General features: G+C 56.3%; 3 protein-coding genes across 3 annotated transcripts; 2 read left to right on the top strand and 1 right to left on the bottom strand.

The window, feature by feature from the left end:
• Nucleotides 1–3,333: 3,333 nt before the first annotated feature.
• Nucleotides 3,334–4,368, top strand: LOC34617646. The gene is made up of 3 exons (XM_022731007.2): nt 3,334–3,582; nt 3,729–3,837; nt 4,163–4,368. The coding sequence occupies exons 1-3, from the start codon at nt 3,334–3,336 to the stop codon at nt 4,366–4,368; spliced, it is 564 nt and encodes a 187-aa protein (XP_022587766.2).
• Nucleotides 4,369–4,971: 603 nt separating this feature from the next.
• On the bottom strand, nt 4,972–7,081 carry LOC34617647. The gene is made up of 4 exons (XM_026336050.1): nt 6,745–7,081; nt 6,193–6,684; nt 5,427–5,928; nt 4,972–5,209 (listed from the first exon to the last, which is right to left on the bottom strand). The coding sequence occupies exons 1-4, from the start codon at nt 7,079–7,081 to the stop codon at nt 4,972–4,974; spliced, it is 1,569 nt and encodes a 522-aa protein (XP_026191835.1).
• A 2,470-nt stretch (nt 7,082–9,551) lies between these two features.
• LOC34617648 lies at nt 9,552–12,006 on the top strand. The gene is made up of 5 exons (XM_026336049.1): nt 9,552–9,767; nt 10,290–10,535; nt 10,679–11,239; nt 11,495–11,554; nt 11,698–12,006. Exons 1-5 carry the CDS (start codon nt 9,552–9,554, stop codon nt 12,004–12,006), a joined length of 1,392 nt encoding a protein of 463 aa, XP_026191834.1.

Below are 12,006 nucleotides of genomic sequence, written 5' to 3'. Positions count from 1 at the left end.
TCCCGGAAATGCAAGGGAAGCAGGAAAATGCCCAAGAAGTGGTTTCAGCAAAATCGAATTCAAGTCTACAAAAATTTGGGGTTTGGGAAGGAGGGAGGGGGATGACTTGCAATGGCCACCACACGGTGAACTCGCGATGCTGCACAGGTTAATCGGGGGGGCCTCGCGGCGCTCCTGGGGGCCTTGCGGAGATCCTTGGGCTTCCGAACACTCCTCATAATTGCCTTTTATTAGGCGAAAGTGGCTACCTCGAACTGTTTTTTAAATGCATCTTCCGGTGCGCGCAGGCCTAGGCCTGGAAAGGGTCACTTTTCTGGAGGTGATCGCAGCCATTCCAACACTTCTTCATGGTGTAGGAACGCGAGCATAAGCCACCAGCGGGCGCACGCACGGAAGTCTCACGGAGAGCGGTGCCAAAGGGGCCAGCCGCCGCAGCAGCAGCACCAAGTGCCGCTTTCCGAAACATGCACTGTGCAACTTCTTTAAGGCGGCTCATCCCTGTGGAAGGGGCCCTTGGGGCCCAGATCCTTCAGGGGTCGCCCCTGTTGCAGGAATCCCCCTCATATCTCGAGTTTTCCATTAGGAGAGCGCTAGTGGCTTATCATAGGGGGACCTGCAGAAGCGGCCTCGGCAGCACTCACTACTGCGTCAAGCAGGCCGCACTTTTGGGGGGCCCCCCTGCTGGGGCCCTCTGCTATCTCACAGGGGCACCGCGCCCTTTTGCAGTGTCTCAAAAGGCTCACTTTGTCTCTAATTCCTCTGCGCAATGGCTGCTGAATGAGCAAATAAACCTTCCGCTCGTGCGGCTGCTACAGGTACAGTTGGGGCCCGACCCGCAGCAGCCGCAAACGGAGCAGCAGCAACAACAGCAGCAGCAACAGCAGCAGCAGCAGCAGCAGATGGAGGTCCGGCGATCAGGTTTGCTGCAGGGATTTGCTGCTTCCTGTTTAGGGGATATGTCTTCAGCTGCTGCCCTTGAAATGGCGAAGGAGCAGGAGCAGCAGCTGCTGCTCCTGCTGCCTCGTGCCAAACCCCCCGTCTGTGTTTTGGTGAAGAACCTCCCTAGCTTCCTTCAGCGCCTTCAACAAAAGCGGCAACAGCAGGAGGAAGAGCAGCAGCAGCAGCAATACAGTTATGATCCGGCGACTAAGCCGAAACTCTTCAGACTCAGCACGGCAGCAGGCAAGACTGACACTTCTCGTGTGCTACAGCAGCTGAGGACGACGCTGCAGCAGCAGCGTAGGGTTGACTTAGAAATTATGGCGCCTCCGCCTCCAGCCCGCCGTAGCAGTTCTGCTGCTGCTGCCGCAGCGGGGAACGGCGGAGGAGCAGCAACAGTAACTGCAATCGAGAGGGCACAGCAGCTAGAGGCGCTCCTCAGGGAAGTGGTACTAATTAATAAGGATATTGCGAAGCCGGGCAATCTTCCGTTGAATGTTTCTCGGCTGCTTCGGGAGACGCAGCAGCAGAAGCCACAAAAGCACGTGTGGGTGCTGAAGCTCTGTCCTTGCACTCCTGAACAAGCAGCGGCCTTCAGGCTACCAAGGCACTTTATCCATCCGGATCCCAAGCTCTAAAAGATCTCTACGCCAAAGCTTGCATTGCCGTGCGACTTACCGGGCGCTGAATGGGTCCGTCGTAATAACAGCACTTTACCGATGCATGTCACGGGCCCTTCGAGGCGTCTTTGTTGGTCGGGGGGCTGTCCACGCTCTATTAGTGTGCGCGACATAAATGCGTAGTGGCACCACAGCCATAGAGTTGACACTGGAGACAGCATCCACCGCATGCATAGCTAGACACGTTATATGGAAGGGTCACTTCCTTTTCGGGCCCTATTGTAGCATGGATGGGAAGGGCCTGGAGCCACATTATAGTACTCCGCCTGTAGTCTCGGCAAAAGCTTAATTTATCGGCCCCAAACTCAGCACGCAACATGGTGGTGAGCAATTGTTGAGTCTTATCTCCAAAAGGCTTATGTGTAAACACCCCCTAACCCTTCCCGGATCCCTCAGCAGTGCACCATGAGGGAAAGGGACCCACAGCGAGGCTGAAGGGGTGTTGCTGCACCCAGCTAAGCACTCCGATCCTTCACCTCCAGTTGCGCAAAGTGGCAGCCTGTGGACACAGGCAAGCGCATGAAGCCGATTCTCATTGTTTCCAACTAACTATACTCTGCAAACCTTGAGACGCACTAGCGCCCAAAACAAAGAGCCAATTCTTTAACCACTCTTAATTAGATAGGACTGGCATAGTAATGTTGTCGAATTACTGCTTCCAGCCGCTCCTCCACTGCAGGGCCCTCTCCCTCTTGGTGAAGGACGCCACTCTCCCCAAGGCGCTGACCCTAAACTCATACATCAAAAGCCCTCCGGGCGTTTGACAGACCCACAGAGCCTTCGAAAGGTTTAGGCTTCTCATGCAGATGGCACACGATACCCTGTGCATGAGAGAGAGGGCGCAGTCTTGAGATAGGCAGAGGCATCACAGCCCACCAAGTACACCTAAGTAAACTGGGGGAAGTTTTCCTTCGGGAAGAAATCCCCTTTCAATGTTCATAGCGACACTTCTTATAAAGCTAAGACACCATATCCTAGAAGGGCACTAGCAGTAGACAGGAAACCTGTTTTAGCCACAGTATGCTCAATACGAAAATTACTCACAAGACCTTGTGGTGGACTTACCTGGGCAGGTCACAAAACTAGGAGATACCGTACTGATCTATGTACCGAAAAACCAAGAAAGCGTAGTAACTCTGTACTATGAACAGCTAAACAAGTTGGCGTGACCCTGAATGCTGTTAGTGCACAAACGTTTCCAATGGTAACCTGTAGGGGTTGGAAGATTGCCTGATCGGTCTAGATCTTCTCAGACGTCGCTGCTCCCCTACACACTCAAGTCAGCAGCGTGTCCACATTTTTGTACAAACATATCTAGGGCGCAGCATTAGGAGTATCGTTTTGAGTTCTGTGCATGCATGCAGCCCCGCAGGAGACGACCTCTGGAGTAGCTGGCCTCTCCATCTCCTTTCCTGTATAGTTGCGTTGCCTCGACATTGTGAATGCCCTTATTTTGATCCCAAGACAACAGGCTGCATGTATGTGTGTGACATGCGTGGATTTGCCTCGTTGTTAACCCCTCGGCGTCTGTAGCGTCTTCTGTGTCTCCCAGCACCGCAACATGTTGCGTGCTGCGCCTTTTGTTCTCTCTAAGGGCCCTAAAGGGCCCTTGGGGTGCATTAGAGCGCCTTTACTTTCTTCTTACCGCTTAAGCAGCAGTGCTAGCACTGCTGGCGTCCCTAGCAGCGCCGGCACCAGCAGCAGCACCAGCAGCATGAGCTTGTGTGATGCATTTACGAGCACCTTCCCCCGACCCGTGTTGATGCATTTCGGATGTGCTTCCGCCGAATCTTCGACGCAGCAGCAGCAGGAGCAGCTGTTGCAGGAGCTGCGGCATTTAGAAGATAGGGCCCTTGCCGCCAACTGGGGAGACACCGTAGCGCTAATGCTGGATGGTCCACTTATGGATGCGGAACTTGCGCGCCTTGAGGACCGCTCGAGGCCGTTTGCACACATGAAAGCGGTGCGTGCGGCTGTACGCGTCTAGAGTGCAGGGCCTTGTGGTTTTTCTTACTTGACTGGTGGCAGTCCTCCAATTCTGAGTGTCTTTCTTCTTCGGAAGCTGCCAGAAGGCCGAGTTGAGTTCCTTCGTCTTTGATGGGTCTGCAGGTTCAGCAGCAACTGGAATCTGTGCGTCGTCTGTTTGATTTGATGCGAATCGTGGAAGATGTACGAGACCACCTGAATGAAATCATGGAGCTAGGAAGCAGAAGTTCTGGTGCGTGCGTATCTGTGCATACCTGTATATATCTGTATCTCTATAAATACCTACATATCTGTATCTATGTTTCTACATATGCCTATGCTTCTACACTATATATATATGGACAAGGTTGCCGCCACTACCCTTACAGACCCGAATTTTCCGTCCTCCCAAGCCCCAATCCGCGAAGGACGCTGCACAAAGGGCTGTATCTTCAGGTGGCATGCAGAGGCTTGGGAACCCAAGTTTCTTAGGCTTATAGGATGCAATGGGGTGTATAGGGTGGGCAAAGACACAGACGAAAGGTCTGCCCTTGGTGTCTTTTGTGTTTGCACTTTAGGAATTGGTGGAACTGGGCTCTGCGCGTCGCCTTCCGTCGACAACGTGTCTGAGCATGCAGCTGCAGCCACCGAAACTTATGATCGCTTGATGAAGCAGTATCCAGAGTTCTGCGCAAAGACAGAAGAGGCTTTGGGACGGGGCCTCGCACTCCTTAGGCAAAAGCACAAATTCCACTTTTCTGCGGAGCACCGATTCTTCTTCTAGCGGTCTTAAAGGCCTCTGAAGCAAGGCCGCTTTTCGCGGGGGGCCCCACCCGCGCGTCCTCGTGAGGAGGAGGCTCCTCCACGGGGTGCGCAGAGGTAACGGAGGAAGGGCCCCCTTCTACTTGAGACGCTCTGCCGCTGCTTCCTTGCTAGCGGAAGGTCAGACGGGGAGGGGAGACGGCTTCTAGAATAACAAGGGGGGCCCATAGAAATTTCGTTGGTTTTTGCGTCCAAAGGCCCTTTAGGAACTCCTGCCACGGAACGCCCTTTCAGCCGACTCAGTGGGCCCCTGAAGGGGCATGCGAAGAGGCGCGCTAGGGGGCCTTGCAGCGGCCTCATGCTGTTTGGTTGACGTTGCTTCTGATGTTTTGGGAGCCCGCAGTCTTTTAAAGGGCTCAAGCACTTATAGTTAGGAGCGCACTGCTGCAAGCGCAAGCGACCGATTACAGTCCATCGCGTGCATCGTACATGCCCCTCGTGCAAGCGTCCAAACTTGAACGTTCTTCGTAGTCGTGATTGCAGAAGTGAATATCTTCTTAGGGAGTCCTGGGCAGTAGAAGGTCCTCTCCCGGGTCGCTTTGCCCCCTGCACAATTTTAAGGCCCCTATAAGGCCCCTGCACGAGTGCGAGCGCGCAAGACGCCCTCTTTAATCCGTTTGGTTGGTCCGCGCGCGTTGTCTCTCCTGCTTTCCCGTCGGGTTGAGAAACGCAGATATATCTGGCTGCATCGGCTCTGGGGGGCCCCGTTCGCTGCTGCTGCTGCTCGGGGGCACGCCACCCTCAGAACCGCAGCGAAGAGACAGGGGGCCGCTGCGGGCACCCCTGAAGAAAATGCCAGTGCTCTGTAGGGGCACAGAGACGCAGGAAGAGCATGCTACGAGCCTGATGCAGCCTCCTGTACCGCCTCTGGCCGGATGGCTGACCCGCAGCCGCCAGGGGGGAGAGGTCGTAACAGCAAACGCAGGGGCGAAATAACAACAGCAGCAAACGCAGCAGCAACTTCGTAGCCTCCAGATGCGCATCCGCCTTACCTCTACTTGCAGCCTTAGAGATTCCAGCCTCTCTTCGAGCTCGGAGACATCTCCCAGGGCCCGCAAACCACCCAGAGGGGCCCCGTCTTTCTGCGTCCCTGTATGAGTACAGGGGCCCTTATGAGTCTGCAGCAGCAGCGACATTTCTCTGGTGATAGTGGGGAGAGTCTCTTTCGCTGCAGCGCCCCTGAGGGCCCAGGGAGCACCCCACTCCTCCTCTAGTGCGTCTCGTTGCTGGATCTCGGCTACGATGTTTTTCCAGAGGGGCAGATCCTGAGTCGGAGCACTTTGAGCGCATCCATGCAGCTGTGGTTTTTTCGTTTGGGGGCCTAGTTGGAAAGGGGTAGCCCCTCCGCTTGGAGCGAACCGATTGAGAAAAGCCTTGAGGGAGGCGTCTGCTGCTGCGGCGCCGTAGGCCTTCTTCGCTGCAGCTGCTGCATGCATGCTAATAAAGCGCTGCAGCACCTGCTGCAGCCGATTGGCTGGAGTGGATCTCCTTGGACTAGATGGGGAGTCCTCATGAGCGTCGGCTAAGAGGGGAGGCGGCGCAAGGCCTCCCCGGAGGTGTAGACTACGGGGGGAGTGCGGGAGCGCAACGCGAGTAGCAGCGGGACCAATGGTTGCTGTTGCTGTTGTTGCTACTGCTGCTGCGCCGTGTGCGTCTCCTGCTTCTCCTGGGGCGTACTCATCTGCTGCCGCGGTTGCTGCCGTAGCGGGGGGACGTTTGAAGGGGGCCTCAAGTGATTTTGGAGAGCTCGAGGAGCTCTCCGAAATAGAGGAAAATCGCCGCTTACTGGATGAAGCCTGCTGTTGCTCTTCGTCTTGCTGCTCTGCATCTTTCTCTGTTTCCGATGTGTTTTGGCTCTTTGCTGCTGCGGCTCCTTCATTGTGCCTGTCGGAATCTGACACCTCCTCTCCCTTCGTGCTAGAAGTAGTGCTCGTGTCAGGTTTGCTGCACTTTCCACGGTTACTGACTGAGAGTTTCCTCTCAATGAATTGCCGTCGCACCCAGCCTTTAAACACTGAGCAGTAGAACTGCAGCAGAGGGTCACCTGCCGCAGCGATTCTCCCCAAATGATACTCTTTAGCGGTCCAGGAGCTGCCGCTGGTGGTTGTCGTGCTGGTGGCAGTTGTTATGCGGATAGGAGGAGGAACGGGAGCATTTGCCCATGCAGGCGATGCATCCCCTAGCAGCAGCAAGAAGCAGAAACAGCAAGCTTGCTGCAGCAGCCGTTGTAGCGGATCATGCGCGGGAACGGACGAAATGTCGAGGAAGTAGCTGCCCAGACACCACGCGCACCTGCTGTTTCTGTTTTTTTCGCTGCTGCTGACGCTCTCATCCGTACTGCTGCAGCTGTGTCTTCTTGTCTGTGCGTCTTGAGCCTTGAGTGAGGGGGCTGTGGATGCGTTCTCGTGTTCAAGGCTTTCCGGTGGAAATCGAGGGGACCCTTTACGTTCCCCATTAGCGCTTTCCCCCCCTCCGCCCTCCTCCACGCAATCCTCGTGCGACGCATTCGAGAGTCTCCTCGCGCTTGTGTCGTGAGCGGGGGTGATGCCTGTACATGAGGCTAGCGGGGGGTGGGGGCCCTCAGTTGGGCTATGCGCAACGTCGATGCCACTAGGTATCGTAGGATGCGAGGCCATTGCTTCTGCAGTGCTGCCTCCTGGCGTTGTTGTTGCCATGATCGGGGGTGTAGGATCACTAGGAAAGGCAGTGAGTCGTGTGTAGTGACACCTCGGAAGGGGTCTCTTCAGCTCCGCGCGGTCGAGGACCCCAAATCTGCCCTAAGGACTGTAATAGATGCAGGATACGACGCTTGCAGTCTTTGCTGCCAGCTTCGGTAAGCCTCGTCTTCCGAGCCAGAGGGGGCCTCCTTCGACCGAGGGGCCTCCTCCCGTCTTGAGCATCGACTGTGTCGATCTCGGCGCCGTTGGGCTTCGTCTCGTGTGAAAGGAGGTCGAAACCTTGGCCCTTTTAGATATACTTGAGGTGTTGAAACCAAAATTAAAGCGATGGGGAAGAATCAGGGAAGGCAATAGAGGGGGTGAGGGGATTTTGACGCCGCTCTGCAGGAGAGACTGCAGAGGGGCAGCGTCGAGACGGCATGCCAGAAACGCCAGCGGAAAGCGAGACCAAAGGGGATTTAAAGCTCATCAGCACGAGTTTATTTTTAAAAAGGTGAGATTGGGAGCTTAAGGCTCACGTTGTAGAGTAGGGAGTCAAGAATCGGGTACCGGCGAGCCACGGCTCCAACTCAGGGGACAGCTGCACACAGGCAGGGGGGGCCTAAGGGGTTATTTTGCCACCTCTTCCTAAAGCCCCCTAGGAAATAGCATGATCATGGGCATAGTACTGTGCACGGACACGGATTGTAAAGTGAACGAGGTCAGAAAGAAGTTTCGTCGAGCTACACACAAACCACGGATGGGATGCAGTCGTGCCTCGCACCTGCAGAGATAGGCACTCCAACCTGCACATTCGTATAACTCTACTTCCTAGAGTTTAGCAGTCATTTCTTTCTTGTGCAGGTTCACGAGTTCCCTGAGTGTAGGGTCTTGGTCGCTCCCTCTTTACGAAGCACGAGCGACCCTGCGGGGGGCCCTCCCCTGCTGGGGCCCCCAAATGCAGCAGCTGGCGCCCGATGCAAGAACACGCTTTCCCCGTCAGTCCTTCTGTCCTTCCGTCTTCTATTTTGCTTGTTTTATGTAGATCTACCACCAGGCTGTCGTCTTTGGGTGGCCGCGTTTGCTGTCATTCGCGGCTCAGCAGGCCCTCTAAGACCCCTTCGTCGGGAAGCTCTGCCCGAAGAACCACCTACACAAAGAATCCGGCCGTTGGCGATTCTTCGACCCCTAAAGACTACTCTGGCGTTTTCTTCCCGCATAGAGAGATCCTGCGGGTTCGGAAACAGAACTACATCCCTGCCGTACCCGCCCCGTGCCATGCAGGTGCGTCCGAAAGCAGGGGCCCCTAGGGGCCCCCCTCAGGGTCTCTCTGCGGAAACTCCTACTGCTGCAGTGGACGGTTTTGCACCTGGGATAGCGGGAGGTGGTCTGCGGCCAAGGGCCAGCCGCAGCAGGGCCCTCGAGCGCCTCAAAGCCACGGCGAAAAGCCGCCCCTCCAATGTCGACTCCGACAGCAACAGCAGCAGCAGCGGCAGCAGCAGCAGCGGCAGCAGCAGTGAGAGCAGCTGGGGTCTTTCCGCGGGGAGCGACAGCTCAGCCAGCGAGGAAGGGCGCAGCAGGGGCCTCCAGGGAGGGGCCAGGGGGGCCCCTGCTAGGGGGCCCCTCCGAGGGCCCCCAGCCATTCTCGCTGCTAAGCGACTCGAAAGACGCAGGCAGAGGGAGGGCGCCTGTGTATCGGCTGCTTCCTCCTCCACCGATGCTGCTTCAAGGGGGCTGCCGCACCCTCTAGGAGGCCCCCAGATAGGGGGCCCCCGGGTTGGTTTTATCAACAACAAGGGAGACAGTGCCACCACCTCAGAAAGCGACCGGTGATACTCTCCTCCCCCACGCTATCGTGTGCGTAGTTTCACAATCTAGGAAAACGCAACTCCTTCAAAGCTCACCCCGCTCCTGCTGGTCTTGGTGCCTTTTACGCGCATGCAGAATAGACAGTGAGGCCTCCAGCTCTTTCGATGACGACTTCGAGGAGATGCTTTTTTTGGGCAATGACGGATCTCTAGGAGATCTCTCTAGGGCCCCCAGGAGCCGAAGGAGGAAAAGAAAACGCGCAGCGCGTGAGCGGCACCAGGGTTGTTGCTGTTGTTGCTGCTGGTGCTGCTGCAACGTCTTGTCGACACGCGTTAGAGGCCTCGATCTGAGGTTGTCGAGTCTCTCTGAACTCCCTTCCGTGTTTCTCCAAACCTTGGCGCACGCCTCAGGACGTGTTTCAGGGTGTCAAGCTTGCTTTCTGCAGCCTTCAGCAGCCAGCCCCATCGGAAACGTCGGAAGCGCCGATCCGCTGCAAGCCCCTCAAATCTAACTCCGGAGGTGCAGTCGAGGGTGGGGAAGGTGGTGGTGTCTGGGGGCTTCGCGCTTGCCAGTGATGGTGTCGCTGTGCTATTGACGCTTCTTTCGGCCCGTAGTACGACTCAGGACAGACTGTGGCTGTCAAGGGTTGTGCTTTGTCGAGCCGTAGGTTCGGGAGATGATGCGGCAGGCAACAGATCATTACCTGAGCGGCAATTACGAGGCGGCAGTCTCTGCACTCAAAGAAACCATCAGGAAGGCGCCAGGGCTTCATGATCCTTTCCATCTCCTTGTCCGTTGTATATACCTGAGCCGCGGCGCACAGAAAGCTACGGGGAATGCGGTCGATACCCCTGGATGCTCTAGCTATGAAAATGCAGAGCGCAACGTATCAGATGTTCTCTCTCTCTCTTTCTCTGTCTCTCTCTCTCTCTCTCTCTCTCTCTCTCTCTCTCTTTCTCTGTCTCTCTACATGCATGCATGCATGTATGCGGTGTTTTTTCTGGCCGGTCCTGATATCCTCGTGTTGTGTGTTTGCTGCTTCATCTCGTCGCTCTCAGTCTGCGTCCCTTGCTTTGCGTTTAGGGGTTGGTTTTCGAGGAGGCGTATGGTGACAAGCGGCGGGCTCTTGACTGCTATCTCTTAGCAGCGCATCTTGTGAGTGCACACACAATTTTTTTGTAGTGTTGGCGAGTGCCTTGCGACGGCCGCTTTGGAGAGGCCTGACGTGTGCTGGATGTCGTGCTGCCTTGTGAGTGGTAGCTTGGAGGTCAAGGTTGGGGTTTAGGAGCTTCAGCTGTTCGCGCAGGTGGGGGGAGATGCCTTGCTGTGGCAGCGGAGTGGATTGCTGGCTGTCGAGCTCGAAGACTTGCAGCAGGCTGCATACTGTTTTAGGAGGTGCCTCCGCAACATCAGGGAGAGCGACTCGGGGAAGGAGGCCGTGCAAAGAGACGTCGAGGCGAAAGGCTGCAGCGGCAGGGCTAAAGAGACGGCGACAAGCGAAAAGAAGAGCTCTTCCAGAGCGGTGGCAGAGGAAGCGAATGGTGATGGCAGAGACGCAAGCGAGGAGGCGACAGAAAGAAGCAAAGACGGCGAAGAGGATCACGACATGCGGCAGCTGGAAGAGAACGTGACCTTTCAGTTGGCTCAAGTGTACAAACAAATGGCAAGCCGAATGCTTTTCTCTCACAGGGCTTTCCTCCCCCTCTTCCCCTAGCGTTTCTATTTGTGGGGGTGTTCGGCTCGGCTCTCCTTGGTTTCTATCGGCGCTTGCCATCCGGTACTTGTCCGTGCTGCATGCCTTTGCAGGGGGCTCACGAGCGTGCCTGCGCAGTGCTGCAGCCTCTGCATTCACGAAACTGGGGTTTGGCGCCTCTCTCCTCGCTCTTAGCGTTTTGCCTTCATAAATCGGGGAGGCTCCAGGAGGCTAGAGAGGTCTTGGAAGGTGCCCTCTATAAGCTACTCCCTCACGAGGCCACCCAACAGCTCATGCTGGAGCTTCAAAGGGATCTTTTACACCAGCAGCATCAGCCGCAGCGACAGGAAGAGCATGATCAGCATGAGCTCGACTCAGCAGCAGCCAAGTGCTCCAAGGCCGTCCTGTCTGAAGCAGATGCTCCGTCGCAGTCGGCTACAGCGACAGCAGCAACGCCAACGAGCAGCAACGTTAGCCCGGAGCATTCGCTTCTGCCTCTCATGGAAAAAGAGCAACAAGACTGCTTGAATATGCTGTGCGAAATAGATGCAGAGGAAGGGAGGCACAGCCACTGCCTTCTTCTTATTCAGTCCTTCCTAGGGGCCGCTCCTCTCACCTCTGCCCCTCTGGATTTAGCCGTGAAACTGGCTGCTGCCGGCGTCATCACGGGCAAGGTGTGTTTTGGGGAAACATGAATCACCTACGGAGACAGTCTCCCGACCGCTCAAGAAGGGATGCGATAAAACTTCTGCAAAGACGCTCAAAAGGGCTTTCTAGGGCAGTGACGCATACTGCGCGCTGCGTTCTACAATGCATGCAGCACCGTCCAGCTTTTGCCATTCCTTTCGGCCGTCTATCTGCCTCAGTGGCTGCACTCCGGCTCATGCCTTTTCCTATGCTATTCGTTTCGCGTGTTTTTGTTGCTGCAGCTGGACTGCTCAGCAGAGGTGGAGGCCCGGCTGAATGCAGCAGCGCTGAGGAGGAGGCCTGTTCTCCCCGAAGAAAGCAGCAGCAGCAGCAGCAGCAGCAGCAGCAGCAGCAGCAGCAGCAGTACTGCGTTTGTGGAGGAGATCGATCCGTCGTATTTGGACACCTACTTGCTGCTTGCGGATGCCTTCATTGTAGCAGGCAGGCAGGCGGAAGCCCGAAGGCTGCTGCAGCGAGTGCTATCCCTGCCGCAGGCACAAACGGATTCCGGGGTGTGTGTGGCTCCTTCCTCGTCGCATCTGTTGACTCCTGCTGCGTTGCTCCTACGCACACCTGCGCGGCACTGGAGGAACGAGAGAACGTCATCCTGGCAGCTCTCTTGGGGCACCTGTCCCTCCCGTCCCCTCCTCCCTCTGTCGTAGACGCGCGGCTGGCGGCTTTAGGCAGAAATACACAGGGATACGCAGCTGTACGTCGCCTGCTGTGCGCTGTGGGCGTTTTCAGCTGTCTGTGA

Source organism: Cyclospora cayetanensis, unplaced genomic scaffold (assembly GCF_002999335.1).
Source record: "Cyclospora cayetanensis isolate NF1_C8 unplaced genomic scaffold, CcayRef3 CcayRef3_contig_90, whole genome shotgun sequence".
NCBI lineage: Eukaryota > Apicomplexa > Conoidasida > Eucoccidiorida > Eimeriidae > Cyclospora > Cyclospora cayetanensis.
Note: the sequence above shows the minus strand (reverse complement) of the source record. Positions and strands in the feature narration are given on the sequence as shown.

Bases quoted from the DNA above. Each gene is read 5' to 3' on its own strand.
- LOC34617648 (XM_026336049.1), top strand. From the start codon at position 9,552: ATGCGGCAGGCAACAGATCATTACCTGAGCGGCAATTACGAGGCGGCA. The intron at 10,536-10,678 runs GCAAGCCGAATG...ATGCCTTTGCAG, and splicing joins CTCAAGTGTACAAACAAATG to GGGGCTCACGAGCGTGCCTG. The intron at 11,555-11,697 runs GTTCTCCCCGAA...TGTAGCAGGCAG, and splicing joins CAGCGCTGAGGAGGAGGCCT to GCAGGCGGAAGCCCGAAGGC.
- LOC34617647 (XM_026336050.1), bottom strand. From the start codon at position 7,081: ATGGCAACAACAACGCCAGGAGGCAGCACTGCAGAAGCAATGGCCTCG. The intron at 5,929-6,192 runs GTAAGCGGCGAT...CTCCCCTCTTAG, and splicing joins GCAACAGCAGGCTTCATCCA to CCGACGCTCATGAGGACTCC. The intron at 5,210-5,426 runs GCTGGAATCTCT...GTGCCCCTACAG, and splicing joins GTCTCCGAGCTCGAAGAGAG to AGCACTGGCATTTTCTTCAG.
- LOC34617646 (XM_022731007.2), top strand. From the start codon at position 3,334: ATGAGCTTGTGTGATGCATTTACGAGCACCTTCCCCCGACCCGTGTTG. The intron at 3,583-3,728 runs GTGCGTGCGGCT...ATGGGTCTGCAG, and splicing joins CGTTTGCACACATGAAAGCG to GTTCAGCAGCAACTGGAATC. The intron at 3,838-4,162 runs GTGCGTGCGTAT...TTTGCACTTTAG, and splicing joins GCTAGGAAGCAGAAGTTCTG to GAATTGGTGGAACTGGGCTC.